Raw genomic sequence first — 17,618 nt, 5'->3', positions numbered from 1 at the left:
TTTCTCCTTATAGCCGCCGCGGTGGCCGAGTTGTGCTCGGCTGCTGACCCGAAAGACGCGATTTTGATCTCTACCGCAGCGGCCGCATTTCAATGGAGGCGAAATGCTAGAGTCCCGTGTACTGTGCAATGTCAGTGTACACTAAAGAACCCCAGGTGGCCGAAATTATCCGCAGCCCTCCACTACGGCGTCCCTGACAGCCTGAGTCGCTTAGGGACGTCGAACCTTATAAACCCATTTCCTTCTCCTCTTCTCCGTTTCCAGCCGTCGCGGTGGTTGAGTGGTTATGGCGCTCGGCTGCTGGCCCGAAAGACGCGGGTTCGACCCGGCCGTGGTGGTCGAATTTCGATGGAGGCGAAATTCTAGAGGCTCGTGTACTGTGCGATGTAACTGCACGCTAGAGAACCCCAGGTGGTCGAAATTTCCCGAGCCCTCCACTACGGCTTCTCTCATAGCCTGAGTCACTTTGGGACGTTAAACCACCGTACACCATCTTCTTCGTTTCCTTTATCCCTGATCTCGTGTGTAGAGTAGCCAGTCGGTTTGGCTTGGTTGGTTTGGTTTATGGGGTTTAACGTCCCAAAGCGACTAAGGCTATGAGAGACGCCGTAGTGAAGGGCTCCGGAAATTTCGACCACCTGGGGTTCTTTAACGTGCACGTCATGCCTCGTTAACTTCACTGCCTTTACTTCCTTCTCTCTATACCGGTTTTCCAATGGGTACAAGCTTTCCCCATAGATACAAGTTTTCCCCGTAGGCAAAAGCTTTCTCCATGGGCACGAGCTTTCTCTTGGCCTAGTGCACGGCTTCACTGGGGTAAAACACCTGGGGGAATTGGGTCTTTAACGCCCCCTCGTGTAGACCAACAGCACGTTAGCCACGGCGCTCTTTGGAGGAGGAGGAGGAGGAGGAGGAGGGAAAACTTTGTTTTAACAAAAGAACAAAAGGTCCTCAAGGCGGGTTCCTACTTGTCCATGACCCTGGGCTTCACGGAGAGATAAGCTGCCCTTGCGCCATCACAATCATTATCACCATCACCCTCAAATTTTTGCGGCGAAGATGCACACGAGCATTTAGTGCGCAGCGTTTATAAAAGATGGCGGTGTCATGACACTCCGACATTGTTTGTGCTTGTCGTTAATTTTTTTGCTGTAAACTCTGAGGCCAAAACTGGCCCACAAAATTTCATGAATGCGGATGAACTAGCAGGTGCGCAAAAATCACGTTAACAGCGTGACAAAAATTATGATGGGAAGGAAAAAATAGCTTTAGCACCATCATTCAGCAAGTACGCTAACCACGGTAACTACAACCGTGCGGAAAATGTGACTGGGCAAATAAACACGGCAACTTGTTGCAAATGTAACGCGTTACTGCATTGGTCGTATACGGAGGTCCGACTGAGCTATCTCTAACAACGCGGTCGATGGACGAATGATTTTTGTGACTTGTTATGGTTTGGGTTGGCGGAAATTCAGTTCCGGTTCCCTTCGTACGCAACTCTCGCAGGGCATGATGAAGGAGCAGCAGCGCGAGCACCTCTACAAGATCCTCGTCATCGGCGAGCTGGGCACCGGCAAGACGAGCATCATCAAGCGCTATGTGCATCAGTTCTTCTCGCATCACTACAGGGCGACCGTATCCTGCACACGTGGCTCGCATATACAGAGGCCGTTGCGTGAAGACCGCGTTGCAGGCTTCGACTCGCTATACGCTGCATTCTCTTTTACTGCTTGCGTAGGATACAAAATGCAATTCAGTTTTGATGCAATTATACCCCGTCGTTTTTGTAGGCCGGATTAAGATAGACTTCAACCAAAACATATACCCAACAGTTCTGAATGCACAAAACATTTTTGAACGGGGAAGAGACTATGAACGCATTTTTTTTTCATATATTGTACGATTCATAACAATCAATATATATGCCGAACACCCTTCGACAGGCTTGCATTTTTTTTTTGCTATTAATGTTTTTTTTTCCCATCGTCAAAAGCGTTGGTTTTCTATGGCAGCCTCAGATACTCCGTGCAAGCAATGCAAAAGTTTAAAAGAAAAGTTTTGCTACACACCGCAAGAATGGAGCATTACCTCCAATATTTACATAGCAGTACCTTACAATTTTTCAGTCTTGAATGTTTTTCAATGTTTTTCTCCCAGAATGTTGGACATGGCTGACGAACAAAAGCTGTCTCGCATAGGAGCGCCTGATTTAAAAATTTTACAGCACGTGAATTACGAACCATGCATCAGCTTTTCAAAACGCTCTGGTGCCATCCCGAGAGCCTAATTAAATATTAGTTTTTGAGCACAAATTGCATCCGCTTGAAGGTGCACACGCAAGGGGATAATATGGCTAAACGCGACACGGATTCGCAAATCATCGTTTTCTTTTTCTTTTTTTTTTAATTCGCAAGTATGGCCCCGCCGCGGTGGCTCAGTGGTTACGGCGCTCGGCTGCTGACCCGGAAGACGCGGGTTCGATCCCGGCCGCGGTGGCCGAATTTCGACGGAGGCGAAATTCTACAGGTCCGTGCACTGTGCGATGTCAGTGCACGTTAAACAACCCCACGAGGTCGAAATTTCCGGAGCCCTTCACTACGGCGTCCCTCATAGCCTGAGTTGCTTTGCAACAATAAACCCCCATAAACCAAACCAAACTAATTCGCAAGTATCAAGAAACAAATACTACAGATTTATTCGCTACCGTCCTTGCATCGCGCGCAGTATATATAAAAAGGCCACCTGAAGTGCAACACGGTAAACATTTATATTGCAAAGTTCAAAACTTCTCATTTTGCCCGAACACATGGAGCAAAATGACGATGCACGGCGCAAAATGAGACGCCCTTTTAAAATTTAGGCATTACTCACCCTTGCAATAAATTCACACAAGTTACCACCTAGGCGCCTGCACTATCTTTCTGAGCCTATTCTCTTGACGAAACTTTTAGAATTAGTTCCCGTCAGTTCCTTGACAATTTGTGCTAAATTAAATTTCGAGAGCTTAATTTGGGGTGGTCTTTACGAGCAACCACGCGTTTGTCAAGTCGGAAGCATTACGTTCCCGTTGATCCTCGCTCAGATTTCGCCTAACTAAAAAAATGGCAGGCTTGTTTCTAGTCGCTCAAGACTATACTCGCGGACGAGGTCACGGATTAGTTGATACTTTAGTCACTAATCGCGCTCACGAGATTTTACCTGCCGGCCGGGCGATAATGCTGGTGAAGTCATCTGAGTCATGCAAATGCACCTTCTTCGACTGTGTAGTCCAGTTTCTGTTTGTTACGTTACTGTGACGATGATGATGAAGTCAAATAAATGTAATGCCGTTATAAAATCGGTTCCAACAGCCCCCAAAATTATATATCCGTTCAAGCCATCCGGCATGCACCACCCGTTAATTAGTAGCCTTATATTCTAAGCGCGCACACTTGCGTTGATTTGCTCGGAACTGGATGGGTACAGTCCTGGTCTTAAAGCTGAGACGTTTAAAGTTGAATAATGAATCCACCAAGAGTGCATGACCTACTCTGACGACCTGTGGCGATTTATTTTTTGGTGACATGCAGCGACAGTCCAGCTGGAACTCGGCTGACTACGTCAGAAAACATTTCACGCTTAAGACTAGGTATTCACGTTAAATCACAAGCGATGCTTTTGCTTCTTTGCCGCTCGTGTAATGACCAAGTTATTAATGTCGGAACGCAGCGCGAGATTCCTGAGTGGGTTGTACAAGAATGATTTGTTCGCTTATCGAGCATATGAAGCGTGAATGCGCGTGTACAGGCGGAACCACGGACGGTTAGCTCAATACTTCAGCGTTATCCAAAACCTTGACTTCACCGCCACGCAGATCGGCGTCGACTTCGCACTCAAGGTTGTTGAATGGGACGAAAATACTCTCATTCGGCTTCAGCTGTGGGATATCGCAGGTAAGCTCTACTCTCCTGGCGTGTTTTATGCGGAACTGATGCAAAAGAACCTTCGCCACTTCGCTTAGCCCATGTTCGTCAGACTGCTTTAAAATCAAAGGTGATGTTTTACTGCGACAGCAGTACTATGTAGTGTCATAGTGCGAAAATTCCAGCGTCAGCCTCAAGTCAAGTTGAGTGAAGCCTCCATTCAGTAAGCACCACCCATCGCCACCCTCGACCCGCCGCCCCGCCCACCTTCACCCTCTAAGTGCGCCGCATCCAACCACCCACCCTCCTTTGCCTACCTTGACCCAGCAGAAAAATTCTTTCGCATGTGAGGAGCTTCGGCTTAGAGTAAAATCATTAGAGTAAAAGTGTCAAAGTAATCGCCGCGGGTGAATCCAATTGCTTTCGCAGCATTCTGGTATCAGGTGTCTGATCCCCCCGTAATTGTTTTCCTTCAGGCAGCGTGAAACCGAAAGACAAAGAAAAACGAATTTAAGGCGATGTACGGCAGCCACAGTATTAAATTAAAACATGTCAGTCGTAAGAAATTGTACATCTAAATGAACCGCGACGTGCACTAACAGAATATAACTCGCATATCACAAAATGACGAGAAGGTGCATTTTTTGCACACGAAGCCTATAGGCCAGACTATGTGCCCAATATACAATTAAAAGATATACTAAACGATGAGACATTTGATGTGACAGTTCTGCGAAAACAGTTGAATTTCCGCTTGACGATTACTTTGATGCTTTTACTCTGATTAATGCTGCTAATCTTAGTCGAGGCTTCATACACGCGACAGAATTTATTTTTCTCGGAACGAAGAGGTGAGGCTGCGAGTCGATGGTGGCGGTCAGTGGGTGGGGAGCCCCCTAGCTAATGGTGTGCGGTGAGGAAGTGGTTGGCGGGAGTGTTTCTGGTGGGTACACGTTTCCCGGTCTGAGGCTACTGACAGACATCGGCGATTTCACATACTGGTATTGCTTTGCCAGTGAAAGGCCACCGCGGTGGCTCAATGTTAATGGCGCCTGGCTGCTGACTCGAAAGACGCGGGTTCGACCCCAGCCGCGGCGGTCTAATTTCGATGGAGGCGAAATTCTAGAGGCCCGTGCACTGTGCGATGTCAGTGCACGTTAAAGAAGCCCAGGTGGTTGAAATTTCCGAAGCCCTTCACTATGGGGTTTCTCATGGCCTGATTCGCTTAGGGACGTTAAACCCCCCTAAATCACACACCATCAGAATAATACTCGGTGTCAAGTTCACAGTGTCCCTGTCCGCGTTATCTGCAGGCCAGGAGCGTTTCGGCAACATGACGCGCGTCTACTACAAGGAGGCCGTGGGCGCATTCATCGTGTTCGACGTGACGCGGTCGCAGACCTTCGAGGCGGTGCGCAAGTGGAAGGCCGACCTGGACGCCAAGGTGCAGCTGCCCGAAGGCACACCCATACCCTGTGTCCTGCTCGCCAACAAGGTACGTGCACAGAACCTGCGTATTGTGGTCTCAGACATTCTACTCTGGAACTGAACGTGGTGTGATAGCGCATTGAGCACACCCATTGGCAAGATGCCAAGGAAGCAAAATGAAAATAACTTCGGGGAACACTGAAGCTTACTTTAAAAGTGTTACGTGATAGCGTTCCTTGGTGGCGCGGGGGTAGCGTGCCCGACTCGCGACCCAAGGGACAGAAGTTCAGCCCTTGAAAACCAATTTTTCTTTGAACGAAATTGCTTTGCGCTGACGTCTCACGACCTTCTCGACCAACGAGAATCTTCTTGCCGCAACGCTGAGAAAGCCGGGTTTTACATCGAACAGGACCATTCACTCTATCGCGTTAAAAATGGGAGGGCAGAGAGAACGCAGCTTTGTTGCTAAGTCTGGAGCTCACAAATTCGAGTTTCCTCACCTGGGGCAATTTCAGTGTGTTGGAGGAACGCCCATAGTACATACTCTGCGTCCCGTCACGGCAGCCCACTAATTCCAGGTCAATGGTTCTCTCTCTGCCGCCTGCGACGCATGAAGGTCAAAATTTTTCGCTGTGCGAGTGAGTGAGCGAGTGCAGCTGAAAAACTTTATGGTTCTCCCCGATCCTTTTTTAAAGCTTGCTTTCCAACGATAGTAACATGTATGCGGCGAAGCCAACACTAAGGCGCGCACACATGCGCAAAAGGGATATCAACGGAAAAATTTTGGGAAGGAGGGTGGTTTTGACTTTCGTTGTACCAAGAATTGGTCACTGAGGCTTCAAATCGGCCTTTGCGTTGTCGACATTAAAAGTAAACGCTAAAAATTTAAATGCATATTATTCTTCTACTTCAGAAAAATTATGTTTCCGATGTACGGAATATGTAAATTTTTTCCATGAATGAGCAAGAATAGCAGAGCACCGAACGCTGCATGTAACTTTGATGGAAAATTTTAAAGTCACAGTGTTTAAAGTTTCCTTTCTTCAGATTGTTTCGGTCACATAACCGAAGGAAAAATTTCACAAGAATGATAGTGAAGTAGTATTGTTGAAGGCCGCCTGGTGAACTTATAGGGACACTTTTCACTCTTTAAATGAGTGATCCAATAAGAATATTTTTTTAAATATAAAAGATACGTTTCACGATTCAATTTCAAAGCTGTACATTATTTCGATGACGTCATATGACCTCACTACTGGAACAATCTACAGCCTACGCCCTGAATGAATGTGCTGTCACAATAATATTGTTGTGACCGCAGCTTTCCTCAGGAAGCGAGAAAAATATTCATAATTCGGGCGAAAATAATGTGTACCGAATGTGCATCTGTATTAAGAATTGTGCCACTCACGGAGCCCACTCACTGGCAACTGCCACGGAGCGATTCTATGCCTTGGCGTGCCCACTTTGGCGCCGCCACATTTCGAATGTTTCGTTCAGTGCACAGAAAAAAAGAAAAAAGAAACGCTACCCTTTTGAGAACTGCCCGTTTTGGCATTTCTTTGGACGCTGATTCAGGCAGTTTTCTGATCAGAACTATTAATGTACCTCGCGGTGGCTCAAAATTTAATTGATCAGTAAAATCGCAACATATATAGTCTTTATTCAAGTTGGGCGAGACAAACTGTATTCACTTATTTGTGCGTGCTTCCTGGGGCGGCAGCAGTAACCGCTTATTTAGTTACTGTTCTTCCCTCTCGCTCTATTATTACTTCTTTTTTGCTTGGGTTAGTCACCGCAGTGACTCAGTGGCTATGGCGTGTTGAGACGCGGGCTCTCAGTTGCCGTCGGGACGCGGGTCCGCTGTCGCCGACCAGCCGGAGCAATGAAGAGACGGGGGGTTAAGGAAAAGCGTGAAAAAAAAGGTATATGTATTTACATATTTACAAGTAGCGAGAAGCACGATACATGACTCGATGTATCTCAACAGGAAAAAGACACAGACACAGGAGACGGGAGCCCTTAAATAGAGTCGGCACAGACTCCCGCCCCTTTTCGTCCAATCAGGAGCGTCCTGTTGGTTGATTGGCCGGCCAGGCTTGAACGCCAACCCGGGTAGCGTTCCCGTAGCTGTCCGGCCCGAACGCACAACGCGCTCCACGATGACGACGCGCAGGCTCGGAGAGACGCCGGCTTGGACGCCGTCCTTGGGGAGCGTCTCTGTAGCTCACCGGCCGAACGCGCAACACTGGGAGCGTTCCGGTGTTAGATATTCACGTTCACAACAGCTCGCCCCCGCCCGGAAAATCGTGCACGAAGGGAAGAGGTCCGCAGCCACTTCTCGAAGTGCCGAGGTCGGGGCTTAGTCTTTGTCCGCCGGCCGTCATAGGCTCGCCAACCGGTCTCTTCAGGTCTGGAAGGGAGGTGGTCTGGACCGGACACAACAGCAGCCAGCAAATGCCCTTCCATCTCCCCAGAGATCTGCCAGGCTTCTATACTACCAATACTTTCGCTGACAGGCGACAGGTTCAATCGCGAGTGCACCGTCGCATCACAGACTATTTTCTTCGCGAGTAGAAAAAAAAAGAAACAGAAGATCACAAAACAGCAAAAAAAAGTAGCAGCCCGTCCAAATCCCTTTTATTCCTTTCTCTTTTCAGAAGCATCGGCTTAAGCCATCTGCGTTGGCGTTTGCCTTTCCTTTTTTGTACTGAACCTCGAAGCTGAATTGCTGCAGAGCTAGGCTCCAGCGCAGGAGGCATAGAGTTTCTTACTATTACCTAGAGGGAAAGCTGGCGGCGCTGCCCTTCAGCCACCGTGGACGCCCAAAGCATCATGGGGCGGTGAGCTACTTGTTGCGGAACAGTCGTAGTTTTTCGGGAACATAGAGTGGTACTACTCAGACGTTTCATTTCAAAAACGTTGTTCGTGTGTGCGCAGACGACTTTCGCGCGACCGCAGTGTGCAAAAACCATAGTAGTGAAAACGCGACGACACACGACGCCAATAAAAGGTTTTACTCTTCTGAAATGCCATTAAAAAACCTCTTAAAGTATCTAAGCAACAACATTTTTTTTTAAAACATATTTACTTTTAAAAGTGCGCTTGTTAATTACGAAATATTAGTTCTTATAGTGTTCATTGCTTGGCCAATAGGAGAGCGAGTCGTCTCTTATTTTGGGCAAATTTTGCACTTAAATGCTTTTCTGCTCGTTTGTTGCAATCATTAGACAAGATTTTCAATGTCAGGACGTTTGTAGTTATCAAACAGCTTTATTTCTTGATTATTTTTTGGCCAAAAGTTGCAGTTCCGCAACAAGTAGCTCACCGCCCCATGATGCTTTGAGCGCCCATGGTGGCTGAGGTGGTCACGTGGGGTCTCCATGCAAACTCCCATAGACGGCTTGCCAGCTTTCCCTCTAGGTAATAGTAAGAAACTCTATGGCAGGAGGCGACCATTTTTGCCCGACATGCGTTCTAGCCAGGTTAGAGGACAGTGGTCCGTTTGTACGATGAACTTCGTACCAGACACGTAGCAGGCAAGTTTTTGTATCGCCCACACCAGGCACGCGCATTCCTTTTCAGAAGCGCTGTATGCTTCTTCCCTGGCAGTGAGCTTCCTGCTTACATAAAGGATTGGGTGTTCGTTCCCTTGATTATCGGTCTGGCAAAGCACAGCACCCATTCCCCTGTTGCTGGCGTTACACTGGATTATGAACTGTTTTGTATAATCCGGGGACTTTAACACGGGATCCTTCATCAGGGATTCCTTTAGAGTTAGAAAGGACTTTTCTTTCGCGGGGTTCCAGGCGACGCGCTCTGGTTCACTTTTGCGCAAAGCATCGGTGAGGGCGCTAGCGGTGTCCGAGTACCGCGGTATGTATTGCCGGTAGTACCCTACAAGACCGAGAAAGGCTCTCACATCTTTCTTGGTTTTCGGCGGGGGATACGTTGAAATGGCGAGCAGTTTTACCTCGGAGGGCTTACGAATCCCGTTTCCGACTATATGTCCCAGGTAGCTGACCTGCGTTCGACCAAGTTGACATTTTTCTGGTTTTACCGTGAGACCAGCGCTTTGTAGTTTAGATAGCACATTTCTCAGGTGAACCAAGTGCTCATCCCAGTCATCAGAAAAGATGGCCACATCATCTAGATACGGCACAGCATACGCCTCCATACCCCGCAACACCTTGCTCATTATACTCGAAAAACAGAACGGCGCGTTCTTTAGGCCGAAACTGAGCACCGTCGGTGAGAACATTCCGAATGGTGTGACGAAGGTTGCGTACCTCTGAGCCCTCTCTGAAAGGGGAACTTGCCAATATCCTCGTACGAGGTCCAAAGTTGATATAAATTTTGCGGCACTAACCTGTTCAATCCTTTCTTCAATGTTAGGAATAGGAAAGATTTGGTCTTTTGTGAGTGCGTTAAGTTTTCTGTAGTCGATGCATGGTCGCGGATCTTTTCCCGGGGCCTCAACGATAATCATGGGTGAGCTATAGTCACTCTCTACCTCTTTTATCACCCCTAGCTCCAGCATCTTGCGCACCTCACTCTCGAGAATGGCCCGCTGTTTAGGCGACATCCGGTAGGGCTTTGAACTCACGGGGCAGGCATCCTCTTTTAGCTCAATATCGTGCGTCACAAGGTTGGTACGCCCTGGTCGTTTTGAGAATATATCTTTGAATTCTGCGATGACCTCTCGGAGGCCTTGAAGCTGACGCGAATCAAGGAGATGCGGATTTACGGTCAGCTTCTCAATATCCTCGACTGAGAAATTTTGAGTGACGCTCTCCAGTTCGGGAATGTCCTGTGTAACCTCCTCCGGCAGGTTCACAGTCATATTCACGATTGCCTCGCGTTCCCTGTAAGCTTTCAAAAGGTTTGCGTGATAGATCTTGCAAATCTTTCGCTTGCCTGGCATTCTGACAAGGTAATTAGTGGGGGACAGTTTTTCCAAAATAAGTGCTGGACCTTCCCATTGGATTTCTAATTTGTTTGCCTTCGAAGGCCTGAGGTACATAACCTTGTCGCCCGGACTGAATGTGCGCTCTCTTGCATTTCGGTCATAATATACTTTTGCGCTGGCTCTGCTAGCCTCCATTTCTTTTTCCGCAAGCTTCCTAGCATTGTCCATTCTCTCTAGAAGAGTCAGAACGTACTCAACCACTGTTGAGTCCTCGCTTCGTCCTTCCCCTATTTCTCGGAGCATAAGCATAGGTGACCTTAGGTTTCTTCCATAAACAAGCTCGGCCGGAGCGAACCCCGTCGATTCATGCGGCACTGTCCGAAGTGCAAAAAGTGTAGCTGGAATGCAGGCATCCCAATCTTTCTTATGTTCATAGCAAAGGGCCCGAAGGACTCGCTTTATAGTGGAGTGACTGCGCTCGACACTATTGGATTGAGGGTGGTACACCGAGCTATGAATCACCTGGATGCCGCACCGTTCGAAGAATGTGGTTGTCAATGCGCTAGTAAACACGGAACCCTGATCGCTCTGCACCTCTGATGGGAAGCCTACACGTGCGAAAACAGACAGTAAACCATCGACCACAGCTGTGGAGGTTAGCTCTTTCAGCGGCAATGCCTCTGGGAACTTAGTAGCTGGGCATACCATTGTCAGCAAATACTTATTTCCCTGATTAGTTAGCGGTAGAGGCCCGACAACGTCGATCACAAGACGTTTGAATGGCTCCGTTATCACAGGAACTAGCTGCATTGGAGCTTTGACCTTGTCATGCGGCTTTCCTACTCGTTGGCAACTGTCGCATGAACGCACGAACTGCTCTACGTCACGGAAACAGTTAGGCCAGTAGAACTCCTGCAAGAGGCGTGCTAACTCGAGCTCCTTCTCTCGAAGCTGAAGCTCTCGATCGCGTTGCTTCTGTTCTAGCTCGCGCTGTTCTTTCTCAGCCGCTTCCCTTTCCTTGATCAATTCCCATGTCTCGATAAGCTCTTCATCGTCCGCTCCGCAAGATATTATTGCGTCTATGATTTGCGATTTCCGCATGGCCTTCCCCAGTTTAACCCCTAATTCCTTGCTGATCAAAATTAGATCCGGCTTTTGCAAAGATTTCAGGTCCATGATGCGCTCAGTCACTCGACCGGTCCCCTATCTCTTCTTAGCAATGCGTACAACAATCAGTACTCAGAGCACTGCCAAAGAAAGCCTGCCAGCATTGACGCTAAATTCAAAAGCCTGGCAAAATACCTCAGGGAAGAAAGGTCGGACACTCACAGAGCCACGATCATGGGGTCCACCAACGTGGGAGCTCTTGCAACTGCGAACGCTGCTAGGCGATGCGAAGAGCTGACTTCGATCCCACCGCTGCCATCCAGTTGTTGAGACGCGGGCTCTCAGTTGCCGTCGGGACGCGGGTCCGCTGTCGCCGACCAGCCGGAGCAATGAAGAGACGGGGGGTTAAGGAAAAGCGTTAAAAAAAAAGTATATGTATTTACATATTTACAAGTAGCGAGAAGCACGATACATGACTCGATGTATCTCAACAGGAAAAAGACACAGACACAGGAGACGGGAGCCCTTAAATAGAGTCGGCACAGACTCCCGCCCCTTTTCGTCCAATCAGGAGCGTCCTGTTGGTTGATTGGCCGGCCAGGCTTGAACGCCAACCCGGGTAGCGTTCCCGTAGCTGTCCGGCCCGAACGCACAACGCGCTCCACGATGACGACGCGCAGGCTCGGAGAGACGCCGGCTTGGACGCCGTCCTTGGGGAGCGTCTCTGTAGCTCACCGGCCGAACGCGCAACACTGGGAGCGTTCCGGTGTTAGATATTCACGTTCACAACAGCTCGCCCCCGCCCGGAAAATCGTGCACGAAGGGAAGAGGTCCGCAGCCACTTCTCGAAGTGCCGAGGTCGGGGCTTAGTCTTTGTCCGCCGGCCGTCATAGGCTCGCCAACCGGTCTCTTCAGGTCTGGAAGGGAGGTGGTCTGGACCGGACACAACAGCAGCCAGCAAATGCCCTTCCATCTCCCCAGAGATCTGCCAGGCTTCTATACTACCAATACTTTCGCTGACAGGCGACAGGTTCAATCGCGAGTGCACCGTCGCATCACAGACTATTTTCTTCGCGAGTAGAAAAAAAAAGAAACAGAAGATCACAAAACAGCAAAAAAAAGTAGCAGCCCGTCCAAATCCCTTTTATTCCTTTCTCTTTTCAGAAGCATCGGCTTAAGCCATCTGCGTTGGCGTTTGCCTTTCCTTTTTTGTACTGAACCTCGAAGCTGAATTGCTGCAGAGCTAGGCTCCAGCGCAGGAGGCATAGAGTTTCTTACTATTACCTAGAGGGAAAGCTGGCGGCGCTGCCCTTCAGCCACCGTGGACGCCCAAAGCATCATGGGGCGGTGAGCTACTTGTTGCGGAACAGTCGTAGTTTTTCGGGAACATAGAGTGGTACTACTCAGACGTTTCATTTCAAAAACGTTGTTCGTGTGTGCGCAGACGACTTTCGCGCGACCGCAGTGTGCAAAAACCATAGTAGTGAAAACGCGACGACACACGACGCCAATAAAAGGTTTTACTCTTCTGAAATGCCATTAAAAAACCTCTTAAAGTATCTAAGCAACAACATTTTTTTTTAAAACATATTTACTTTTAAAAGTGCGCTTGTTAATTACGAAATATTAGTTCTTATAGTGTTCATTGCTTGGCCAATAGGAGAGCGAGTCGTCTCTTATTTTGGGCAAATTTTGCACTTAAATGCTTTTCTGCTCGTTTGTTGCAATCATTAGACAAGATTTTCAATGTCAGGACGTTTGTAGTTATCAAACAGCTTTATTTCTTGATTATTTTTTGGCCAAAAGTTGCAGTTCCGCAACAAGTAGCTCACCGCCCCATGATGCTTTGAGCGCCCATGGTGGCTGAGGTGGTCACGTGGGGTCTCCATGCAAACTCCCATAGACGGCTTGCCAGCTTTCCCTCTAGGTAATAGTAAGAAACTCTATGGCAGGAGGCGACCATTTTTGCCCGACATGCGTTCTAGCCAGGTTAGAGGACAGTGGTCCGTTTGTACGATGAACTTCGTACCAGACACGTAGCAGGCAAGTTTTTGTATCGCCCACACCAGGCACGCGCATTCCTTTTCAGAAGCGCTGTATGCTTCTTCCCTGGCAGTGAGCTTCCTGCTTACATAAAGGATTGGGTGTTCGTTCCCTTGATTATCGGTCTGGCAAAGCACAGCACCCATTCCCCTGTTGCTGGCGTTACACTGGATTATGAACTGTTTTGTATAATCCGGGGACTTTAACACGGGATCCTTCATCAGGGATTCCTTTAGAGTTAGAAAGGACTTTTCTTTCGCGGGGTTCCAGGCGACGCGCTCTGGTTCACTTTTGCGCAAAGCATCGGTGAGGGCGCTAGCGGTGTCCGAGTACCGCGGTATGTATTGCCGGTAGTACCCTACAAGACCGAGAAAGGCTCTCACATCTTTCTTGGTTTTCGGCGGGGGATACGTTGAAATGGCGAGCAGTTTTACATTTTTCTGGTTTTACCGTGAGACCAGCGCTTTGTAGTTTAGATAGCACATTTCTCAGGTGAACCAAGTGCTCATCCCAGTCATCAGAAAAGATGGCCACATCATCTAGATACGGCACAGCATACGCCTCCATACCCCGCAACACCTTGCTCATTATACTCGAAAAACAGAACGGCGCGTTCTTTAGGCCGAAACTGAGCACCGTCGGTGAGAACATTCCGAATGGTGTGACGAAGGTTGCGTACCTCTGAGCCCTCTCTGAAAGGGGAACTTGCCAATATCCTCGTACGAGGTCCAAAGTTGATATAAATTTTGCGGCACTAACCTGTTCAATCCTTTCTTCAATGTTAGGAATAGGAAAGATTTGGTCTTTTGTGAGTGCGTTAAGTTTTCTGTAGTCGATGCATGGTCGCGGATCTTTTCCCGGGGCCTCAACGATAATCATGGGTGAGCTATAGTCACTCTCTACCTCTTTTATCACCCCTAGCTCCAGCATCTTGCGCACCTCACTCTCGAGAATGGCCCGCTGTTTAGGCGACATCCGGTAGGGCTTTGAACTCACGGGGCAGGCATCCTCTTTTAGCTCAATATCGTGCGTCACAAGGTTGGTACGCCCTGGTCGTTTTGAGAATATATCTTTGAATTCTGCGATGACCTCTCGGAGGCCTTGAAGCTGACGCGAATCAAGGAGATGCGGATTTACGGTCAGCTTCTCAATATCCTCGACTGAGAAATTTTGAGTGACGCTCTCCAGTTCGGGAATGTCCTGTGTAACCTCCTCCGGCAGGTTCACAGTCATATTCACGATTGCCTCGCGTTCCCTGTAAGCTTTCAAAAGGTTTGCGTGATAGATCTTGCAAATCTTTCGCTTGCCTGGCATTCTGACAAGGTAATTAGTGGGGGACAGTTTTTCCAAAATAAGTGCTGGACCTTCCCATTGGATTTCTAATTTGTTTGCCTTCGAAGGCCTGAGGTACATAACCTTGTCGCCCGGACTGAATGTGCGCTCTCTTGCATTTCGGTCATAATATACTTTTGCGCTGGCTCTGCTAGCCTCCATTTCTTTTTCCGCAAGCTTCCTAGCATTGTCCATTCTCTCTAGAAGAGTCAGAACGTACTCAACCACTGTTGAGTCCTCGCTTCGTCCTTCCCCTATTTCTCGGAGCATAAGCATAGGTGACCTTAGGTTTCTTCCATAAACAAGCTCGGCCGGAGCGAACCCCGTCGATTCATGCGGCACTGTCCGAAGTGCAAAAAGTGTAGCTGGAATGCAGGCATCCCAATCTTTCTTATGTTCATAGCAAAGGGCCCGAAGGACTCGCTTTATAGTGGAGTGACTGCGCTCGACACTATTGGATTGAGGGTGGTACACCGAGCTATGAATCACCTGGATGCCGCACCGTTCGAAGAATGTGGTTGTCAATGCGCTAGTAAACACGGAACCCTGATCGCTCTGCACCTCTGATGGGAAGCCTACACGTGCGAAAACAGACAGTAAACCATCGACCACAGCTGTGGAGGTTAGCTCTTTCAGCGGCAATGCCTCTGGGAACTTAGTAGCTGGGCATACCATTGTCAGCAAATACTTATTTCCCTGATTAGTTAGCGGTAGAGGCCCGACAACGTCGATCACAAGACGTTTGAATGGCTCCGTTATCACAGGAACTAGCTGCATTGGAGCTTTGACCTTGTCATGCGGCTTTCCTACTCGTTGGCAACTGTCGCATGAACGCACGAACTGCTCTACGTCACGGAAACAGTTAGGCCAGTAGAACTCCTGCAAGAGGCGTGCTAACTCGAGCTCCTTCTCTCGAAGCTGAAGCTCTCGATCGCGTTGCTTCTGTTCTAGCTCGCGCTGTTCTTTCTCAGCCGCTTCCCTTTCCTTGATCAATTCCCATGTCTCGATAAGCTCTTCATCGTCCGCTCCGCAAGATATTATTGCGTCTATGATTTGCGATTTCCGCATGGCCTTCCCCAGTTTAACCCCTAATTCCTTGCTGATCAAAATTAGATCCGGCTTTTGCAAAGATTTCAGGTCCATGATGCGCTCAGTCACTCGACCGGTCCCCTATCTCTTCTTAGCAATGCGTACAACAATCAGTACTCAGAGCACTGCCAAAGAAAGCCTGCCAGCATTGACGCTAAATTCAAAAGCCTGGCAAAATACCTCAGGGAAGAAAGGTCGGACACTCACAGAGCCACGATCATGGGGTCCACCAACGTGGGAGCTCTTGCAACTGCGAACGCTGCTAGGCGATGCGAAGAGCTGACTTCGATCCCACCGCTGCCATCCAGTTGTTGAGACGCGGGCTCTCAGTTGCCGTCGGGACGCGGGTCCGCTGTCGCCGACCAGCCGGAGCAATGAAGAGACGGGGGGTTAAGGAAAAGCGTGAAAAAAAAGGTATATGTATTTACATATTTACAAGTAGCGAGAAGCACGATACATGACTCGATGTATCTCAACAGGAAAAAGACACAGACACAGGAGACGGGAGCCCTTAAATAGAGTCGGCACAGACTCCCGCCCCTTTTCGTCCAATCAGGAGCGTCCTGTTGGTTGATTGGCCGGCCAGGCTTGAACGCCAACCCGGGTAGCGTTCCCGTAGCTGTCCGGCCCGAACGCACAACGCGCTCCACGATGACGACGCGCAGGCTCGGAGAGACGCCGGCTTGGACGCCGTCCTTGGGGAGCGTCTCTGTAGCTCACCGGCCGAACGCGCAACACTGGGAGCGTTCCGGTGTTAGATATTCACGTTCACAACGCGCTCCACGATGACGACGCGCAGGCTCAGAGAGACGCCGGCTTGGACGCCGTCCTTGGGGAGCGTCTCTGTAGCTCACCGGCCGAACGCGCAACACTGGGAGCGTTCCGGTGTTAGATATTCACGTTCACAACAGGCGCTTGGCTGCTGACCGCAAAGACGCGAATTCGATCCCGGCCGCCGCGGTCGAATTTTGATGGAGGCGAAATTCTAGAGGCCCGTGTTGTGTGTGATGTTAAAGGGATACTGACCCAAGCCTTTGGAGTTGCTCTTTTACATGTAAACAAGAGCTTGACTGCTAAAATTGATAAATGCGACAAGCATTTAAGCGAAAAAAGGTGGATATCACGTTTTTTTCGCGATTTACTGCCGTATCGTTGCACCTGGCGGCCGCTTGTGGAAGCTGCGACTAGACTTTATATCACTCGCGCGCCCACTGTTCCCGCAGGAACAGGATTGCCATTGCTACTCGCGGGTTTTGCCAGTTTTGCGTCGGAAGTTGGGAGCCTTATCTCTTGGTCTACCCATACTGCAGTGCGACATCGCGCTTCGAGTGACGCGACCGGTTGCCTGTCGGACGAGGGTGTCATGACGTCACGCTCTTCACCTCGCGCCGGCCCGGAGAGCTTGGCGAGCGCCCATAAAACATTGAAAATAAAACCATCCGCTGAAAAATATGCGAAATGACGACTAGATTTCGGTGTAATCACATTCCGAGAATCTATTTTCAGCGTTCTTGTTCAATTTTAATATTTTGCTTCAGTATTCCTTGCTTCAGTAACCCCAGGTGGTCGAAATTTCCAGAGCCCTTCACTACGGCGAATTTTTTGCCTGGATTAACTGTCTGTCTAAATCTTTCACATCTTTGAATTCCACTCCAGTGTGACATGTCCAAAGAAGGCGTGGTGAACAACACAACCGAGATGAACGAGTTCTGCAAGGAAAACAACTTCGCCGGCTGGTTCCTCACATCGGCCAAGGAGAACCTCAACATCGAGGAGGCAGCCCGGTTCTTAATAACTCAGGTGAG

General features: G+C 49.0%; 1 protein-coding gene and 1 long non-coding RNA gene across 2 annotated transcripts in view; one reads left to right on the top strand and one right to left on the bottom strand.

Moving 5' to 3' along the window:
* The window catches only part of Rab32 (RAS oncogene family member Rab32), a 32,405-nt gene that overhangs the window by 8,675 nt on the left and 6,112 nt on the right, over positions 1-17,618 (top strand). Inside the window, exons 2-5 of the mRNA XM_089567290.1 lie at positions 1,510-1,638; positions 3,857-3,935; positions 5,219-5,400; positions 17,470-17,613. Of these exons, the coding sequence (XP_089423416.1) occupies positions 1,513-1,638; positions 3,857-3,935; positions 5,219-5,400; positions 17,470-17,613 (531 nt within the window). The 5' untranslated portion in view covers positions 1,510-1,512. The remainder of the gene's footprint in view (positions 1-1,509; positions 1,639-3,856; positions 3,936-5,218; positions 5,401-17,469; positions 17,614-17,618) is intronic.
* On the bottom strand, positions 7,244-12,607 carry LOC149372751 (uncharacterized). Its single transcript, XR_016287036.1, has 2 exons — positions 12,299-12,607; positions 7,244-7,795 (listed from the first exon to the last, which is right to left on the bottom strand). It is a non-coding gene; the product is annotated as an uncharacterized LOC149372751 (long non-coding RNA).

This window comes from Amblyomma mixtum, chromosome 1 (assembly GCF_055824585.1).
Source record: "Amblyomma mixtum isolate Tamu chromosome 1, ASM5582458v1, whole genome shotgun sequence".
NCBI lineage: Eukaryota > Metazoa > Arthropoda > Arachnida > Ixodida > Ixodidae > Amblyomma > Amblyomma mixtum.
The sequence above is the reverse complement of the archived record's forward strand: the minus strand, read 5'-3'. Positions and strand labels throughout refer to the sequence as shown.